At 30.4% G+C, this 22,956-nt stretch overlaps 1 protein-coding gene across 1 annotated transcript; it reads left to right on the plus strand.

The window, feature by feature from the left end:
• Window positions 1–3,193: 3,193 nt before the first annotated feature.
• On the plus strand, window positions 3,194–22,703 carry LOC143052839 (E3 ubiquitin-protein ligase TRIM71-like). The gene is made up of 5 exons (XM_076225944.1): window positions 3,194–4,021; window positions 4,628–4,684; window positions 6,320–6,385; window positions 22,291–22,520; window positions 22,612–22,703. Exons 1-4 carry the CDS (start codon window positions 3,243–3,245, stop codon window positions 22,298–22,300), a joined length of 912 nt encoding a protein of 303 aa, XP_076082059.1. The 5' UTR covers window positions 3,194–3,242; the 3' UTR covers window positions 22,301–22,520; window positions 22,612–22,703.
• Window positions 22,704–22,956: the final 253 nt, after the last annotated feature.

A 22,956-nucleotide genomic window follows, 5' to 3' on the forward strand; every position in this document is an offset into this window, starting at 1 on the left:
TGAAAGTGAAATATGGTGCAATTTTTTTTAAATTTGGGTCAAAGGTCATTCATAAAAAATTGAAAGAATAACACTTTTGTAGTATTATTGTCTTATTTGAAGCAGCTGGTAATAAAGCTAATTCAAATTTTAATTTACACGATACTATGATAACGTCTCTCTGATTCTAAGTTGCATATCGTTCGTGGTTTGACGATAAAAGAGGGACGAAAGATACCAAAGGGACAGTCAAACTCATAAATCTAAAACAAACTGACAACGCCATGGCTAAAAATAAAAAAGACAAACAGAAAAACAATAGTACACACGACACAACATAGAAAACTAAAGAATAAACAACACGAACCCCACCAAAAACTAGGGGTGATCATTGACGTCATTTTGACGTTTTCACTCTGCTATAGGTAAAACGGTACTTTCTACAAAAACGACGTATAATAACAAATATTTGACCTTACATGTGTTAATATTTACTATAATTGATGGTGTGCCATGCAAAATAAAAAAAAAAACATGATGAAATATTTGTAAGTTGAACGAGTAAAAGGGAGAGAAAACAACGCAATAAAGAGAGTAAAAAGTAGACGTCTTCGTCACATCAACAGTGACAATAGTCGCCTGTTTGTCAACAGCCTACAAACCGTGTCAAGATCGGAAATCACTATCTTGCTTTTTTAATACAACCACAAGCAAAGTTAAAGAGAATATATAAATCACATTTTAAGTCTGTCCGTCCGTCAGTCCCCACTTGTTTGTGGCCCGTGTCGAATTAAATCAGGTAACTTATACATGTATACAGATATACAGTTCATACAAAAAGCAATGATTTCAAATATAAAATGCATTGCCTTGAACTATAGAACTGATGTTAAACACACTTAGTTCAGAGATGTATTATGGGATGGCAAGTGGTTCTTCATAAATTAAATCAGTTCATTTTGACATTGGCATTGACATTTGAGCCGTCAAGTTTTCAAACATTGTTTGATTCGTTCTTGTCTGGTTTGTGTCCGGTCCATATCTTTTGAACCGTTGAACCTGGGTTTTCCAAACTAAGTATGCATATACATCATATAATAGGGGATTAAGGCTTTTTCCCAGGCCAACAACATGCATTGTGTAACGATTATTTCTATTTTTCAAATATATAGATCATGTCCTGTAACTCATTTCAGTTATAAATCAGTGAGCTTTTGTATCTCTAACCGTATAGATAATTCCACTCGCTGTTGTACAGATTTGTGTGTTTTATTAAAAATGATACGGTAAATTTTGGATTAGTTTCGTGTCAGCGGATTAATAATCTCTAATTAATTATTACAAATTAGATAAATCAATATAGATAATGTACATAGCTGTAGACAGCATATATTTAATTTTATAATATCTAGCAATCTTAATTAATTTAAATAACTTCACATCGGAGTTATTGATTATATTATTATTGTATATATAGTTTATCTGTGGACTAATCAGGGTTTCTGTCACTAATTTAAAGCAACACGCACCATTGTGACATTTAATAAAATACATCGTTTGTGTGAGTGTAGTATGGTTGACAAACAACTGTAGTTAAATTTGACACTGTTTAATATTTGCTTACAAAGCCTTAAAGATGCTTCATAATAGATATAGATACTATTAAATAAATAAGCTGTTCCTAACAGCTCTAGCTATTTCACATATTTATCAAAATGTCATACTTATTGGCAAAATTTATTTTGGCGATTTAGGGTCGTCCGCTTAGATAAGCGACACCAAATAGCACCGTGACCCTGAGATTGCGAATATTACGGAATGTTGAAGGTCTATTTCATTACTTGATTATGTCCTCGATATTGACACAAGTGGTAGACTTATAACTGAATTCAATCACATATTTCGTATTAATTGTATATGTGTCTCACCTCACTGGTAACATGTTTACATGGTCATTTATCTGTAAATACCAATAGTCTTTATACTGTATATTTACCTATTGTGTTATATTTGCGATTTTTAAATTTAAAATGTAATGTGGATTTACATTGTGATGCATTTTTGAATCTTCAAGTTTACTAAAACATTTAGAATCGCGTATATTACAAATGAAATGTAAATGTGTTTTCTATTCAGTCTTGTCGTATACAACATCGGTTTAGGATCTGCTACAAATTCTTATGTTGTACTGTTATACCACTGTCCCAGGTTAGGGGAGGGTTAGGATCCCGCTAACATATTTAACCCCGCCACATTATTTATGTAGACAAGACAAGACAAGACAAATACTTTATTAAAGTCTCACCACTTGTTACATATAAAATATACAGCTTTTTAAAACACAAATTAACAACAAGAGCCACTCTATAAAGAGTTATGAGAGACTATGTGCCTGTATGTGCCTGTCCCTGGTCAGGAGCCTGTAATTCAGTGGTTGTCGTTTGTTTATGTGTTACATATTTGTTTTTTTCTTTATTTTTTTTTACATAAATAAGGCAGTTAGTTTTCTCGTTTGAATTGTTTTACATTGTGTTATCGGGGCCCTTTATGGCTGACTATGTGGTATGGGCTTTGCTCACTGTTGAAAGCCGTACGGTGACCTATAATTGTTAATGTCTGTGTCATTTTGGTCTTTTGTGGATATTTGTCTCATTGGCAATCATACCACATCTTCTGTTTTATACTTACCGATATATAATTTTCTCAAAAATGTATACCAATGTATACGTTAATCGTTTTTTATTGATTGATTGATTCATTGGTAAAATGCTTTATGCCGCCTATGCACAAAAAGGCTATAACGCGGCGAGAGCTAATTCAATTGTTTTTTTTTTACAATTTAATGTATATTTTAAAAATAAGACAGATTTTCCTTCAATAAACTAAATTTGAAGTCCAAAGCAAATTGTTTATTTACAAATAAAATTCAGCACTTAAATTATTACGGGTTTTTTTTACACCTTATAGTATGTTACTTTATTTGTTATGTCTTACTATGCGTTGCCATCCATAGTTATAACACACACCAGTCAATAACACAAGTCAAAAAATCTTAGTATCTATAAATCAGGACATTGATCAATAATACAATAGGCATTTAAATGATTATTGTATGTAAATGTTAATTGAATATCCAAACTATATATTAGGTTTGATGTTTTACAGCGTTACATTTAAATACAGAGCGTACACATATACTCGTTATTGATTTATTTCGATAGCAGTGTTGGCAATTGGTTCCAGTGTATTATACATCGAAGACGATGAGTAGCAACACGGGACAGGCAGCCTCTAACACATGTGAGATATGTGTTAGTGCCTCTGGATCTCATTACTGCTTAGAGTGTGAACAGTACTTTTGTGATAATTGTAAAGGCTTTCATAAACGGCAGAGAGTGACAAAGCACCACCAGTTCCAGTCTTCCTCTGATGTTATACCGGAAGGTAAATCAAAATGTAAAGACCACAATGAAGATGTAAGCTTTGTATGTAATACCTGTAACGTAGCGGTATGTAGCAGTTGTGTGACTGGCAGTCACTCAGGGCATGCCTTTTCCAAACTTTTCGACAGCATATCACAGCTGAAGGACAAAAATAAAACAGACCTGCGTAGTAAGGTACACGAGGCAACCCAAAACATGAAGCAGCTAGAAGAAGGTCTGAAGGCATTTGATGTGAAGGTGGAAGGAATAGTCAAAGCTATTACAGAAGAAGGTACAAAGATAAAGACTATGGTTGATAAATGTATCTCAGAGAAGATTGCATCGGTCAAGGATCAATCCAGGAAGGAAAGGAATAAATTAACAAAGCTATTGGAAGATACTCAAATGGATTTGAAGGCAGGACGCGACTTAGACAAGAAAGTACATGAACTCAACAAGACACGAAACGATGGAAAATTGTTGCAGTCTTTACAGAAGCTTACAGATTACATCGCAAAGCTGACGGTAAAGCCTATGCCTGGATTTCCTAACATACAGTATACTGCTAAGTCTGCAACAGATAACGACGTTAAACAGCTGTTTGGTAACTACATAATCAGGTAATTCTACTAAAAACAACTGAGCATTTTGTAGTCGTAATTCATGTTTCAATATAACCATAGTATCTTAAAGAGACACGTATTTTTGCAAAATCAAAATTATGTTGTTTTTTAAAATATCAACTTATGTCTGGATATAATATGACAGACGAAGGCGAGATAATTCATGAAATACAAATATGTGGTCATTACAAATGTATTGTTTAATAGTATGGATTCACAATGTGTACCAACCATGACAATACGTAAAAAATGCAAAAATACTTGCTTTCAAACTAATACAGATATATCTGTTTTTCTCGTTATTTAGAAACTTTATTCTAATTCATGCATTTTATGCAATATTATAATATAAATAAAGGCAAATGAGGTATACCGCTTTACAATAGTCATAAATCGATTAAACTGAAAAAAAATCCAATAAAACTACGGGAAACACATTAACTACAAGTGGAAAGCAACGGAACAATATTAACACTGTACTGCTACAAAAACAAACGCCAACATACAAAGAAAAGGACTATGTGTTAACAACTGTCATACGCCTGACACTTGACAGAACACTTTGAGGAAAAAATGTAAAAATTTCAGTTTTTCTTTTATCAGTGAAATGCGTACACAACAAACCATACACAGAGAAAGAGAATTGCCTTCACCCAAGAGGTAGGGAAATATATTTGTATATTATACAGTTTTGAAGGTTACGTATTTGACAATGTAAACTTGTTATCAAATGTTTGAGTGAATTACACATTATCTTTTTGCATACCTCAGCAGTTGACGTTGCAACGGTTCTGATTAAGTTTGTTTTATATATTGCGTACACCAGTACACTGTTTAATTTTATTTTCGATAAATCAATTAGATTGTCTCTCTGGTATATGTCTCTCCTCTTTTTTCTACTACGTACGTTAGAAAACACTGACTCGAGCACGATTAATTTTCGTAAATATACTGCTGGTTTAAATGTTCCAGCTTGTCTAGTTGAAATATTTAAAACCTCTTTATACTTATAGAATGTCTTTCTGGTTTATGTATCTCCTTTTTCCCACTACGTACGTTAGAACACACTGGCTCGATCACGATTGCATTTGAGTAAATAAATCTTCTTATGATATGCAAAGGCATACTAGTATCATAAATTATTTTCGATAGTGTTTAGATTTTGTTGCAATTAATGTTCGTTAATCTTCGTTGCTTGTCTAGTTGAAATATTAAGAATCTCTTTTAACTTATACGATATAAGCAACATATAAAAGTCATTAATCACTATTATCTGGACTATTGAGGCATGTATAATCAAAAGACGCCATACTGTTTTACAACAGCATAACACAGTCATACTGTTTTGTTAAGTGTAGTTTGTCCTTTTGTAAATAGTCTTTGTATGCCATATCTTTCCTCATATGGAATTGTCCTCTTTGTGATATTTTCACCTCTTGTTAACATATTATCGAATGACAAAGTTATTCGCAATCGAATGTCAATGAAGAGTTCTACCACTTCAGCATTCACATTCACAATCGACTGTAGATTAAGAGGTTAACGAATCCAGAAGTCACTTTCACAATCGACTTTTCGTGATGGGTTGAATGATTTTATCAGTCACATTTCCGAAATGCATATGAAGTTATTACAAGGGGTTTCGATTGTATAATATGAGAAATATCAGTCATTACAAAATGATTGAAATAATAATATATAGTTCTTCAATAAGTTGAAACGAGATTACAAATATGCTGTTTTATGAATGGTTAAATTAAAATAGTTCGTCTTACAAAGGAGGGAAAAGGGTAGGCAAATCAGGAATAATTCTATAAGGATTTGGAATACAAAAAAGAATGACGTTAATGTATTGTTTCCTTGTTGGTGTAAACTCTTATATTGTTTTGATGATGTCATCCGATTTGCTTTAATGAAACGACATACACCAATTAGACTAAATAAAAAGTCGAAATTAATCATAAGGTCTTGTCAAAAATCAACAACACTACGTAACGACAACTCCCACTTACAACAACTGGTGAATTGTAATACTCTTGGTGGGTAAACAGCTTCTGTTCTACACTGAACCATAGGAAACCTCTCTGAATTTAAGCAATACATCTTCCTGGTAAAAAATTGTATCTCTGTCTGGGTGTGAGCGGATTTTTATCTTTCTTATAGATTATTTGTTCAATTGATTCGAGATTCATTAACTTGGTATATGACTCTTGTATGTATTTCAAATGCTGTTAGCTATTTTTGCACTGATTATGTGTCTACCAGTTAGTAATAGCTTAGTGTTGCTCATTATAGTGATTACAAACAGGAAGTGAACCCAGAAGAGCGACATGGATACCTGATCAAATGCAACAAGTGTGGGTAAGTTCCTTGTTTCTATGGACATGACACAAAGATAAATATAGGTATCATATGGCGTAGCCAAAGTATGAAGACAAAACTTTTTTTTATTCCTTAATTTCAATGAAGTGCAGAATATGTTTGTTCTTCGAAAATGCAACTTCTGTCATTTTTTCTTATTTAAAGCCACATACATTGTAGATGATTGCAATGTTTCAGAAATCTGTTAAACCCGTTGATGAAAGAACAGAAAGAGTGTTTGAGAGCAGAATTCTACCTCTCAACTTGTAAATACTTTGATATTTAAGCATAGGGAAAGTTGAGATCTCACTAAACTTCTTTAACGCCGCCGCATTTGTGCTTCTTTCTAAATTCAGGAGCCTCTGGTCTTTGTTTGTCTTTTCAATTTTATTTCAGTTCATTAATGTGATTGGAGATTAGTATGACGTCTATTTTTACAGAACTTGCAGGACTTTCTCGCTGTGTTACATACCAATTGGTGACCGTGGGCTGTTTTCTACTCTTGAGTCTGTTTTTTGTATCTTTGACACACTCATCATTTCCATTCTCAATTTTACATAGATGACATTTTAAAGGGTAATATGTATGATGCGAAGACAATTTAGAAAAGGTCGTACAATACTATACTCAGTTCTTGATAAACCATTGATGTCTGTTTGATTGAAAATTCCAGAATAACATTGAACAACCTCAGTCCTCAATCATGAACAACACATCATATTTTCACATTGAACAGAAGCACATATACTAGTATGTCTGTTTAGAAATCTTTCACTTATACATATATAACTGACACTATTGATATGTTTCATCTTTCAGAGAGAAAAGAGATATAAGTAAGTATTATCTACGTTTATTGTAATAGACAAATATTTAAAACGGTCATCTACTACAGACAAATACATTTTGTTTATCTCAATCACTTGATCGTTCTATACTTCACATGCTATAAAAGAATAAATATTAAACACTGACCATGAGATACATACTACATATATTAAAACAAGATCATCATGATATCAGCTGGATATGGTTGAATATTACCATGTTTACGATATTTTCTTGTCATTCGATTTAGTTTTTGAAGTGTTTAATTAGGTTTGTTAGTTTTCAACAATTTTATTTTCTAATTTCAACCAGGTAACTAATGACTTTTCATGTTTTTCTTGATTGCGGAATACTAAAAGCACAGAGGACATTGAATCCAATGGTGTGGCCGTTGGAAATATTGTTATGACAGTACAACAATTCGTCTTATTTTACTAATAGCACAGAAACTAGATGTTTACATGAGAAACACGATGAATGCTACATCTGAGTTTTCTATGTACAGCAGTCAACATTGTGTTATCATCTGGATATGGTTTAATATTACCACGTTTTCGATATTTTTTTGTCATTCGATTTAGTGTTTGATTAGGTTTGTTAGTTTTATTTTCTAATTTCAACCAGGTAACTAATGACTTTTCTTGATAACTTGATTGCGGAATACTAATAGCACAGAGGACATAGAATCCAATGGTGTGGCCGTTTGAAATATTGTTATGACATATTACCATGGATATGTTACATTTGTCAGTACAACAATTCGTCTTATTTTACTCCCCAAAAAACTAGATCTTGCTACATCTGAGTTTTCTATGTATTGTTTTAAAATTGTTGTTTGCCTTGTTGGCTTTTTTTGTCCAGGTGTTGTACTTTTTCATTGGTTTAAAGGATTTTCGAATGCCCATTGTATCTTGTTGAAAATGTCTTTTGAGAACATTTTCAATTTATATCTTTTATCTTTTATACTGGAATTAAAAAAAGGGTTCCCTTATAACATATTATATTTGGAATATGACAAATGTTTTTATTCGTTTGATGTGTTTAAGGTTTTGGTTTGTCATTTGATAAAGGACTTTCCATTTTGAAATATCTGTTGTCTGGTATGTTGGTTCAAAGTAATAATATATTTTTGAATCCTAAAGGAAAAAGGAATACTAAAGTGACAATTATTGCAGTAGTGAAATCCGAGTAGAACTTAACATTGTTTTATTTAGTTTATTCGGGACTGATGATGGTTTCGAAGTTATGTTGTCCTTTGTTGTTTTTTTTTTATATATATAAACAATTTTAAAATGTGTTTACAAGTATTTTACTTTGGCATTAAGTGTTTTAAAACGGATTTTATTTATTTCCTCGGCTTGTATTAACTTACAACAAACCAATGCTTGCTTATTATATAAAAAAAATTTCAATGAAGCAATCATAAAATTCATTTATTAAAATTAAATTGTGTGATAAAAACCTGGTTTATAAAGCCCGTACAGAGATATATTATTAGCAATCGTAGTATTACTCCATAGTTATGTAACAAAGGTGTCATTTTCATTTATATGTCAAGTATAAAACAGTTGAACATTATAGTATGTACACCTTCTGTTATATGTGTCTGATCTAACTAGAAACAAATTATGTAACAAAGGTGATACAACATCAAACTGCGACAGATAATAGAAGTGTCATTTCGCTGTTCATGTCACATTTTATAAGTATAAAACAGTTTAACATTGTAGTATGTACACCTTCTGCTATATATGTCTGATCTAACTAGAAACAAATTAATCATAACTTTGATTTCCAAATTATCTCAAAGGCATTGATAAAAAATGTTCTTTTACCTAACAATAAAGTATACCTTGTCTTGTAAATCAATAAACCACATGTCAATATGTGTGCTTATATCTCATATATCACAGTGAATTTAAAATTAAGGATATAACAGAAAGAACAAGTTATGCTTCTTTTTTGATTTTTTTCCAGAATTTACATCTTCCGTCTAGTAACTGTGACAAACAATTTCAACTATCCATTCATCATTTTTCCATTTTTCAGCACTCACATACTGATTCGACATCACATAACTTTAAAGTCACAATTAGGGCTGATGGGTCTTATCTCACTAGCGACATGTCAAGGTTTTCCTAGATCTTTAATTGTAAAACAGTTGTCTGATTCTCAAATTTAACACTCGTATCGTTTTCCATATCACGCCATTTTGACGAAATTATGATTTGCATTGCAAGTGAAACATGTACATCAGAAATAATTTACTCCATTGACGTACATCGATAAGAGACCATGTAATTCTTAAAGTTTGTTGCTGATGTGCCTTATCGAACTGATGAGATGTTATCACCAGTTAAACATGTTTCCATCAAGATATAGTTAGCATAGTTGATAAAGAAAATTAATCAAGAGAAGTCTACATGGTCTACTCTTTTCTATCATAATATTAAACTAATATCAAACAACTACTAAACACATGGACTTATTTAATTATTGAATGAACTGAACTCTGTAATATTTTGTTGCCATTGTAAAGAAACTCCAGACCGGCTCTAAGTACCTCTATTTGTATTTCTAGCTACAAGAAGCATATCAAAATTTGATGATTGTATAAATAATTTAATTTTCTGTAACAACTGCTAATACTGAAACTCGTACAAACCTCATAGTATTGCTTTGCACATACTATCCTTTATTGCGACTGTATTGTTACAAATAAAATACATGTAACTCGATATAAGCACATCTTTAAAGTTGTATCTAAACATCATTAACACTTCAAAAAAATAGTTAGCCATATTTACAAAGTGATATTTCTTTATACTTATTTAAGATTGCATCTTTATTTTTATTGTTTCAGCCCAATGTAAGTGTTATGTACCAAATAGATAACTATATTGTAATTAGTTACACAAAAGATATGAACGAAAGGATAATACACAGTAAATATTTTTAAGTGTTTGTATTGAAATTGGAAAAAAAAAGTTTTCAGAAGACAAAGACGCATGTGCAATTGAAGTAAAAATCATAGAGATATTTTGACTTGTTAAGTGTTAAGGATATACACCTCTAAGGTAGCACTCCACAGTTAGGTGTGTAGTTTCGCATTTTGGCCCCTGTGGATTTTTCAAATATGAGAGCTAGTGTGCAATAAAATTCATTTTTGGATAGCTGAGTATTAAAATAGCCTTTGTATTGGGTTTATATGAACATCAAGATTATGTAATGTATGTATTATAGGCTATTTTCTGTATAACAGTCCGTATTTGCATGTCCCTACCATACATTGGTCCGACGATTATTGTAATGTTTTTTTCCAACTTTTTATCGCACGAACTTTGTGATTGGATTTTACGAAAAAATGAGGCGAAAGACCCCAATTTTTTATTTGATCATTAGGAAGATTTATGAAAACAGTTTCTAAAAATGAATCAATCAAAGGCATTGAAATTCTAGTTTGATCCAAATTTTGGGGGGATATGTGACATGTCCACCCCCCTTTTTGGAATATTTTATGGTAAATAGATGCAGAATGTTGCCATGGATACACATAAAAGGAATTAATTTTCACTCTTTTAACTTTTGAAAATCAAATCTATGGAATATACTGATTACATACATATGCACATGTACAACACAAACAGTAAGGTTAATGTATTAGAAATCCAGGAATAGGAGATGATAAAACATTTTGTGGCTCATTTTTAATTTTATTTTCTAACTGTGGAGTGCTACCTAAAGAACGTTAAATTTCTAGAATTAAACTTTTTTCTTTCAAAACCTGATTTTTGGGTATATGACTGAACAAAACTATTGGCGAAGAAAAAATCATATGGTGGTTCACTTATTGCTTTGCTACGCCCTTTGAACGTACCCAATGTTGTTGATTTCCCCGTTTTTCATAATTTTTTTACCCATTTTGGGGTTATTATCCTGAAAATAATCACAGTTCCACAAATAATCTTTTTTTCAATCATTTCAATAAAGATGATGTGGAACAATCTGAATAAATTTGACTTTAAAAAACTAACGATAAGTGTAAATAAAAGAAAGTTTTATCATATTTTAATGCTTTTTCGTGTCACATTTACCATGCTGTCAATTTGGTAAATTTGTGGTTTTCTCTGTTTTACGAACAAAATGCATATTATTTCAACTTCTCTGTTATTAATGATTGAAAAAATATATATCAAAGAAATTTGGAAAGAAAAAAGTTAAATGAGATGTACATATCCTGGTAAAATCATTTATTGTATCCCTCACCAGACTGAACCATACTCGACTTAGTCTGATCAATACTCCACTTAGTCTGAACAATACTCGACCTAATCTTAACCAACATAGACCTATTTGTTTTGTATCGATCTAATGTATTTCATCAAATAAGGAACTGTTTTAACAACAGTTACTTCCCCTGACTAGTAAGTTGAATAACAATTTGAAATAACAATTGCATATTAAATATAGTATTAAACCGAAAATTTCACGATAAACATTATATTACTTGAACGCCTCGTTATCAACATTTAAATAAATATAAATCAGAATAGAATAAAAATAAAACAAGCTGATCAAAACATGACTTGTGACTTATATTTTATTATTTTATTCAAAATTGTATGAATGTTTCAGATGTATTTGATGGTTTCTGTTTTCACTATTAATTTAAGCCTAGTACATACTTATGGTGTCAGTTGATTTTAGTTAATAATACAGTGAACATCTGTTATTCTTAAAAAATATATATATATATATGACATAGTATATGAAGCAACTTCATGAATTTAGAAAATGACAACTTTCTTTAGATTCTATATATAACACTATAGTAATCATCTATTACCTTTTAGATAAGGACATGCGTTCTAATTTTGCAGTACACATTTATTTCAATTGAATTTAAATATTTTATTGTTAAAATTAAGGACATGACATACAAAAAGCACTTAACTAAGGTGTAATTACCTCAGCATATGTGTAATTTACAGGTAAAAAGAAATGCCATTTTTCATAAACTTGTATTTTACTTATCTAGTGGAGTCAAAAGGCCTTATGATTAAAGTTAAATAAGATGTTGCAATTTGGAATGTATGTTATTCTGAATTAAATACTCTCTGATCGGGTGTGATATTTTAAATGAATATTTGAGTATGGTACAGACTGACGGCGAGTAATGTCGGGTAAATTTAAGTCCAATTAAGACAGAACCGTCGAGTACAGATCTAAGCCATTTGAGACTCTGTTTGTGTTTGTAGTGTATACTATAAAATAATTGGACAAAACAAGTTGTAAGTTGTAATTCCAAATGTTCCGGTCATGCAATTGAGAGGATTTACTAGCTATAAAACCAGGTTTAATCCACTATTTTTCCACATCACAAATGTCGTTTCCACATCAAGAATATGACAGTTGTTATCCATTCGTTTGATGTGTTTGAGCTTCTGATTTTGCAATTTGGTTTAGGACTTTCCGTTTTGTATTCAGTATTTTTGTTAGTTTAGTAAACTAGTAACTTGGCTATGTCTCAGATTGTGGTATAATTCTGCATTTAAATATAACTGAAAATTGAAAGAAAAAAAAACGCATTTATCTCTTTTATTGTCTGAAATAATACTAATTGTATTCTTTATAAATACAAGAATATTTGTATAGAACATGTAGCAAGCAGTTAAAAGAACCAAAAACGTTCTTTAAGTTGTCTAAAATCCTTTCAACTGAAATTACTACTTTATATATTTTCCCTCAAAAACTTAATGTTGTTGGAAAATGAATTTCCGTTTGAATTAAAGGGGCACTAGCTGTCAAATTCATGGTCACCGATTTGACTCAAATTCTCATATTTGGTTTATAACAATGTAAAACATTTATCCAAACTATCAAAAGTCTAAAACAACCAGTTTACAGAGCATGGGGTAGATAATATAAAAGTTCGTTTCGTGTGTATTTTATTCCAGACGCCATCTAATTATCTATCGATTTGACCTCAGATGACCATATTAGCGATGTAAACATAAATAAAGATATAAATAGATTAAACCAACACGTGCAATTGGATTTTTATAGATCTGTTTGATTTTATTTTATAGATTAAAAATAGATGCTTCTCATTGTTTTAACCGTATAAGAATGATTTTATGTGCATCGAATTAGATACCAAATGATTTACCGTAGTTTCACTTTCATTGTTGACATTCTTTTTCTTTAAATAACCAGTACACGTATAATGCATGCGTTGTCAATCTCTAGCTAGAGGTTAAATTGAAGTTCACATGAATACGGATTTAAAGAGGTCGACTCATTCACTTGCAAGTGAATTACTAATTATCAATGTTTCTTAGCGTAATTTGACAAAATTGAACCTTTTTGGCTGCAAAAAGAGAATTGTTATTTCACTATTTCACTTTCATTATTGATTGAACAGAAAAAAATCAAACTTTAGATTTTTTTATATATCTCGTAGCTAGTGCCTTTTAATATGTTAAGTAATCATGGGTCATCAACTTTGTTTTAGGGTATTTAACAATCCGTTATGAAGTTGCTTGATAAAAACTTAAACAATACACATTCTTTGGCCTCTAACACGATGATGTTACTCTTTTGTTTTTAACATTAAGTGGGTTTTTTTTTACAATACTTTGAATGACATAAACCGTAAAAATGAAGTCGGTGGCCCCTTGATTATTGTAAATTATTTAAACAGAAATTATTGTACCAACTACAATTAGCAATTGAGATTGGAAAATTTAAAAACAAATTTAGAAACTTTTTCGTCTATGTGATTTCTAATAATTTTTTACCTATTTTGAATTAATTTAATCAGTAATATTCCTAAAATAAGGAAAGATAAATGCATTTTTTCGATAATCAGTTAAATTACAACGAGCCAAAGATGTCGCTGTACCTAATCACTTTACTGTAAATTGACCTTCACTATTCATTCAATAAATTCCATTGTGTTGGTATGATTTATTTCTGAATATACAAATATAGATATATAAACTTCATTATATGAAGATATTAATACAAAGGTGTAAAGTATAAACATTAATATACCATGCATATGATGTATGCTAGACGCGCGTTATAAAAAAAAACCAACATTGCAAGTCTTGATTTTCTACATTAATTTACAATAAAATAAGGTGTGATTAGTGTAGTAAAGTAAAACAATGAATATAACATTACAATGATGAATGTCAGACGTCCATTCCTTTACAAAAGAGGTAGAAGCTACTAAATAGACGTTCAAAATAATTTGTCATACGTAAACTGTGTACGTCACGGCGAAATTCGCTATTTTCTAGATTAACCTTCATACGAACTACCCATAGCAGAAATGTATAAAACCTATGACGTATATTAACAAAAACTGTTGAAATATATGTCCATAGAGCACACACAAAAATATCATTATATCGTGTTTACGTCAACTTTCTTGAGAATGATGAACCAAATTTGATTTACACATTCTTTATCATAAGGCGCCAAATCATACAAATACCCCATATCAACATTGACATAAATACTTTTTAATAATCTAACATAACAAACTCTCATCTTAAAATGTTCTTCTCTCACATTACTACTTATTCAACTTATTCCATTGACGTTATATTAATTTATTGCTGAATTGTATGCTTTTTTTTATTATTTTTTATTTGATTTTTTTTCAGTTTGTAAGTGTCAAATACAAAACAGATAAGTATAGCGTACAAATGCATATGCAATTTTTTCTTATACAATGGTGGTAGTAGAATACTTAAGTTAATCAATAAATATACCTTTTAAATGATTATCTCAGACGCGTGTTCCGTCTATAAAAGAGGCTAAAGATGCCAAAGAGAGATTATCTCAGACGCGTGTTCCGTCTACAAAAGAGGCTAAAGATGCCAAAGAGAGATTATCTCAGACGCGTGTTCCGTCTACAAAAGAGGCTAAAGATGCCAAAAAGAGATTATCTCAGACGCGTGTTCCGTCTACAAAAGAGGCTAAAGATGCCAAAGAGAGATTATCTCAGACGCGTGTTCCGTCTACAAAAGAAGCTAAAGATGCCAAAGAGAGATTATCTCAGACGCGTGTTCCGTCTACAAATGAGGCTAAAGATGTCAAAGAAAGATTATCTCAGACACGTGTTCCGTCTACAAAAGAGGCTAAATATGCCAAAGAGAGATTATCAGACGCGTGTTCCGTCTACAAAAGAGGCTAAAGATGCCAAAGAGAGATTATCTCAGACACGTGTTCCGTCTTCAAAAGAGGCTAAAGATGCCAAAGAGAGATTATCTCAGACGCGTGTTCCGTCTACAAAACAGGCAAAAAAAGAGACAAACAACAATATACACAACAACAAAATAACGAAAAACCAAAGGGACGATTTCGTGCACTATTTTCTTAGATTTCACTGCATGGGAGACGCTGAAAGCTGAGATGATGAAATCCAAGGACGAATAATAACCATCATATTTAAAAAACTATATGACCATAGAGAACATATATAAAACTGGTCAAATCAAACCAAGTTCAACATTCCTAAAATGTGTTGAAACCTGAATTTCTTGATAATTTATGAATTTATAAAATGAAAATGTCTTTTCCACATCAATAATATGACAGTTGTTATCCGTTCGTTTGGTGTGTTTGAGCTTCTGATTTTCGAATTTGGTTAAGGACTTTCCGTTTTGAATTCAGTATTTTTGTGAGTTTAGTAAACTAGTAAATTGGCCATGTCACAGATTGTGGTATAATTTTGCATTTAAATATAACTGAAAATTGAAAAAAAACGCATTTATCTCTTTTAATGTCTGAAATAATACTAATTGTATTCTTTATAAAAAAAAAGATTATTTGTATAGAACATGTAGCAAGCTGTTAAAAGAAGCAAAAACGTCCTTTAAGTTGTCTAAAATCTTTTCAACTGAAATTTCTACTTTATAGATTTCCCCTCAAAAACTTAATGTTGTTGGAACATGCATTTTCGTTTTATTCAATATGTAAAATATGCATGGGGTCATCAATTTTGTTTTATGGTATTTACCAATCCGTTATCAAGTTGTTTGATAAAAACCTAAACAATAGATATGTTATGGCCTCTAACGCGATGATGTTACTCTTTTTTTACATTAAGTGCTAATTTTGTTTACCTAGAACAATAGTTTGAATGATATCAACGGTAAAAACGAAGTCATTGGCCCCTTGATTATTGCAAATCATTTGAACAGAAATTATTGTACCAACAACAAATAGCTATTTTTTTTTAAATCTATGGAATAGACATTTGAGATAGGAAAATTTAAAAACTGATTTAGGAACGATTTTCGTCTATGTGATTTCTAATTAATATGTACCTATTTTGAATTAATTTCATCAGTAATATTTCAAAAATAAGAAAAGATAAATGTATTTTTTTTTCGATATTCAGTTAAATTACAACGAGCCAAATATGTTGCTGTACTTCGCCAATTTACTGTAAATTGACCTTCACTATTCATTCAATAAATTCCATTTGTGTTGGTATGTTTTTCTTAATATACATATACATATATGAAGTTCATTATATAAAGATATTAATACAAAGGTGTAAAGTATAAACATTAATATGTCATGCATAGGATGTATGCTAGACGCGCGTCATGTCTTAAATAAAACCAACATTGCATGTCCTGATTTTCTACATTAATTTACAATGAAAGAAGGTGTGATTAGTGTAGCAACGTAAAACAATAATAACAACATTAAAATGATGAATGTCAGACGTCCATTCCTTTACAAAAGAGGTAGAAGCTACCAAATAGACGTTCCAACTAATTAGTCAAATGTAAACTGTCTACGTTACGGCGAAATACGCTGTTTTCTAGATTTACCTTCATAGGGAATACCCATAGTGGATATGCATAAAACCTATGACGTATGATAATAAAAACTGCTGAAATTTATGTCCATAGAGCACATTCAAAAAGATGAATATATCGTCTTTACGTCAACTTTCTTGACAATGATGAAGCAAATTTGATTTACACATTCTTTATCATAAGGCGCAAAATCATACAAATATCCCATATCAATATTAGGCATTATTACTGACATAAATACTTTTTAATAATCTGACATAACGAACTCTCATCTTAAAATGTTCTTCTCTCACATAACTACTTATTCAACTTATTCCATTGACGTTGTATTAATTTATTGCTGAATTGTATGTTGTATTTTATAATTATTTGTTTGATTTTTTTCAGCATGTAAGTGTCAAATACAAAACAGATAAGTATAGCGTACAAATGCATATTCAATCCATTCTATACAACGATGGTAGTAGAATACTTAAGTAAATCAATAAATATACCTTTTAAATGATTATCTCAGACGCGTGTTCCGTCTACAAAAGAGGTTAAAGATGCCAAAGAGAGATTCAAACTCATCAGTCAAATTCAAACTGGCAACGACATGGCAAAAGCATAAAGATACAAACAACAATATACACAACAACAAAATAACGAAAAACCAACGGGACAATTTCGTGCACTATTTCCTAGATTTCACTGCATGGGAGACGCTGAAAGCTGAGATGATGAAATCCAAGGTCGAATAATTACCATCATTTTAAAGAACTACATGACCATAACGAACATATATAAAACTTGTCAAATCAACCCAAGTTCAACATTCATAAAGGGTGTTGAAACCTAAATTTCTTTATAATTGATGAATTTATAAAATGAAAATGTCTTTTCCAAATCAAGTATATGACAGTTGTTATTCATTCGTTTGATGTGTTTGAGCTTGTTATTTTGCAATTTGGTTTATGACTTTCCGTTTTGAATTCAGTATTTTTGTGAGTTTAGTAAACTAGTAAATTGGCTATGTCACAGATTGTGGTATAATTTTGCATTTAATTATAACTGAAAATTTAAACAAAATGCATGTATCTCTTTTATTGTTTGAAATAATACTTATTGTATTCTTTTTAAATACAAGAATATTTGTATAGAACATGTAGAAAACATTTAAATGAAGACAAAACGTTCTTTAAGTTGTCTAAAATCCTTTCAACTGAAATTTCTACTTTATAGATTTACCCTCAAAAACTTAATATTGTTGGAACACGAATTTTCATTTTAATTAATATGTAAAATAATCATGGGGTCATCAACTTTGTTTTATGGTATTTACCAATCCGTTATCAAGTTGCTTGAAAAAAAAGTTATGACGTTTTATAACAAAACCTGTTGAAATTTATGTCCATATAGCACATACAAAAATATGATTATATCATCTGTACGTCAACTTTCTTGAGAATGATGAACCAAATTTGATTTACACATTCTTTATCATTAGGTGGCAAATCATACAAATATCCCATATCAACATTGACATAAATACTTTTTAATAATCTGACATAACAAACTCTCATCTTAAAATGTTCTTCTCTCACATTACTACTTATTCAACTTATTCCATTGACGTTGTATAAATTTATTGCTGAATTGTATGCTTCATTTTATAATTATTTATTTGATTTTTTTCAGCTGGTAAGTGTCAAATACAAAACAGATAAGTATAGCGTACAAATGCATATGTAATTCATTTTATACAATGGTGGTAGTAGAATAGTTAAGTAAATCAATAAATATACCTTTTAAATGATTATCCCAGACGCGTGTTCCGTCTACAAAAGAGGCTAAAGATGCCATAGAGAGATTCAAACTCATCAGTCAAACTGGCAACGACATGGCAAAAGTATAAAGAGACAAACAACAATATACACATCAACAAAATAATGAAAAACCAACGGGACGATTTCGTGCACTATTTCCTAGATTTCACTGCATGGGAGACGCTGAAAGCTGAGATGTTGAAACCCACGGACGAATAATAACCATCATATTTAAAGAACTATATGACCATAGAGAACATATATAAAACTGGTCAAATCAACCCACGTTCAACATTCCTAAAGGGTGTTGAAACCTAAATTTCTTTATAATGTATGAATTTATAAAATGAAAATGTCTTTCCCACATCAAGAATATGACAGTTGTTATTCATTCGTTTGGTGTGTTTGAGCTTCTGATTTTCCAATTTGATGAAGGACTTTCCGTTTTGAATTCAGTATTTTTGTGAGTTTAGTAAACTAGTAAATTGGCTATGTTACAGATTGTGGTATAATTTGACATTTATATATAACTGAAAATTGGAGAAAAAAAACGCATTACTCTTTCAATGTCTGAAATAATTCTAATTGTATTCTTTATAAAATAAAAAGAATATTTGTATAGAACATGTAGTAAGCAGTTAAAAGAAGCAAACACGTTCTTTAAGTTGTCGAAAATCCTTTCAACTGAAATTTCTACTTTATAGATTTTCCCTCAAAAACTTTATGTTGTTGGAACATGAATTTCCGTTTTAATTAATATGTAAAATAATCATGGGGTCATCAACTTTGTTTTATGGTATATACCAATCCGTAATCAAGTTGTTAAATAAAAAAAACCTCAACAATCGACATGTTTTGCCTCTAACACGATGATGTACTGTTTTTTTTACATTAAGTGATAATTTTTGTTTACCTTGAACAATACTTTGAATGATATCAACCGTAAAAACAAAGTCGGTGGTAACTCGATTATTGTATACCATTTAAACCGAAATTATTGTTCCAACAACAAAAAGCTTTTAAAAAAAAAATCTATGGAATAGAAATTTGAGATTGGAAAATTTAAAAACAAATTTAGGAACGTTTTTCGTCTATCGTCTATGTGATTTCTAATACATGTGTACCTATTTTGAATTAATTTCATCAGTAATATTTCAGAAATAAGAAAAGATAAATGCATTTTTTCGATATTCAGTTAAATAACAACGGGCCAAAGATGTCGCTGTACTTAGCCAATTTACTGTACATTGACCTTCACTATTCATTCAATAAATTCCATTTATTTCTGAATATACATATATATATATGAAGTTCATTATATGAAGATATTAAAACAAAGGTGTAAAGTATAAACATTAATATACCATGCATATGCTGTATTCTAGACGCGCGTTATGTCTTAAAGAAACCAACATTGCATGTCTTGATTTCCTACATTAATTTACAATAAAATAAGGTGTGATTAGTGTAGTAAAGTAAAACAATAATTATAACATTACAATGATGAATGTCAGACGTCCATTCCTTTACAAAAGAGGTAGAAGCTACCAAATAGACGTTCAAAATAATTATTCATATGTAAACTGTCTACGTCACGGCGAAATTCACCGTTTTCTAGATTATCCTTTATACGAAATACCCATAGCAGAAATGTATAAAACCTATGACGTATAATAAAAAAAACTGTTGAAATTTTGTCCATAGAGCACATACAAAAATATGAATATATCGTCTTTACGTCAACTTTCTTGAGAATGATGAACGAAATTTTATTACACATTCTTTATCATAAGGCGCCAAATCATACAAATATCCCATATCAATATTAGACATCATTACTGACATAAATACTTTTTAATAATCTGACATAGCAAACTTTCATCTTAAAATGTTCTTCTCTCACATAACTACTTATTCAACTTATTCCATTGACGTTGTATTAATTTATTGCTGAATTGTATGCTTCATTTTATAATTATTTATTTGATTTTTTTCAGCTTGTAAGTGTCAAATACAAAACAGATAAGTATAGCGTACAAATGCATACACAATTCATTTTATACAATGGTAGTAATAGAATACTTAAGTAAATCAACAAATATACCTTTTAAATGATTATCCCAGACGCGTGTTCCGTCTACAAAACAGGCTAAAGATGCCAAAGAGAGATTCAATCTCATCAGTCAAATTCAAACTGGCAACGACATGGCAAAAACATCAAGAGACAAAAAACAATCTACACAACAACAAAATAAAGAAAAAACAACGGTACTATTTCGTTTCCATGGGATCAAATAAACGTGGATACTTTAATCAGATTGATTACGCCTTGATAACAAATCCTTTATAAAAAAAAAACAGGAAGTAAAAAATTAGAAATGTGATTAAATATTTCCAATGAGGCAGCTATCAAGAAGAAGCATAATGAAATTAGGGGGTAGTAACAAAAAGTCAGCCTACTTATTTTAATAATTGGTATTATGATACCGTATTATAAGTTTAAGAGACCCTATAGAGTATGTGAAGTAATTTAAACGGGAAAACTTTCACTGGTAAGTTTGACTAGTCAGTCCGAGCGACTCGCTCTACGTAATATACTATTTTCTTATTTTGGTGTTCTTGTTGGGGGTAAGTACTTTAGATAAAACTTACTATCCATATTTCTCTTCTATTGCTTGTTAGTACATAGTATGAATAAGTCTTACAAAGACGTAGAGATCGTAGTTTTAAAAGTATTAGTAATATAATTAAACGAAGTATGACCTGCTTATTTTGATTTGTTTTGTTTGAATCTTCCAATTAGCATTTACTACGCATTATTCAATTTAGGTATGTAACGGTACGACAGGAATGTGGAGAGTATAGACTTGTCCTGCAGTAGTCCTTTTAACTTCTGGTTGTAAGGGTTCATGAAAAATTAAACTTATTAACAAATTATATCTTTTGAATGACACTATTAATAGGTCTTGTATTTCTGCGTGTTTGGTAACTCCTGAAATATATATATATAACTTTTAGTTAGCATGATAGCAAACACTTAGAGTAAGTTCTTCTTAGTTTTTACATTCTCATGCATTTCAACATAATTATAAGTTGCATTACTAGCACGGGAAAAAGACACAAATGTTATATTCGTGCACTAATATACATTGTCAACTTGAGTGGGTTTTTTTATGTCATGTTTTCATCTCAGCCTAATCCCTATGCAGTCTGGCACTTAAAACCTAAAAAACACTGAAAATGCTCCTAATATTTTAGCAAAACATGCACACATAAACTATTATCGATCTCGAAATACATGAAGGATGAACCATTTGCATTTAAAAAGCAAAGGCTACACATAAGATCTAAAACAACTGTTTTTATTTTGAAATAAAAATAACCATTATGATGTTATTTTGATGCATATTTATACATGTTAAAGCATCAAATAATATTAATTGTATTCATTTTATTGCAGACAGTAAAAGCGTCTAGCAGAATAGCAAAGAAAAAGCCTGTATCATTTACTAGAAAAAAGAAAATAAACGTATTTCTTGAACAATAGAATACATTTTGAAGCTTATGTATGATTGCATGTTTATTTTGATGATATAAATATATATGATTCTAGTTACATATATGAAAACATTTCAAATAGTTAGCTACATTGAGGTTTTATACCTAACCCTTAATCACATATGTATGAAGCTTACTCATTGCACCATATGAATCATTCACACTTTTTGGTATTTCCCTACATTAGTAACTAATATGAACTTTATCCACTCTCATGACTGTATTCTATTTAGAATGTGTTAGTTTAAATTGATTGTATATAAATGTAACACAACTAAATTTATGCATTAGTATCTTTTGGTATATTTAAAACTGTAACCCATAAGTTGATTTCAGCTTCCTGGTATTCATATAATTATTATGAAAACAGGATTAGTATATGTCGGATATTTCGATAATCAATTGATTCGAAACCAGATTAAACATGTGCAGACATAATAGTAATTTAACAATTTAACCTGTTTTTTTTTCTTCAAGTTATAAACAATATGTAAAATAAATATTCTGACACATATTTGATTAAAAGTAAAAT

Source organism: Mytilus galloprovincialis, chromosome 11, assembly GCF_965363235.1.
Source record: "Mytilus galloprovincialis chromosome 11, xbMytGall1.hap1.1, whole genome shotgun sequence".
Lineage (NCBI taxonomy): Eukaryota > Metazoa > Mollusca > Bivalvia > Mytilida > Mytilidae > Mytilus > Mytilus galloprovincialis.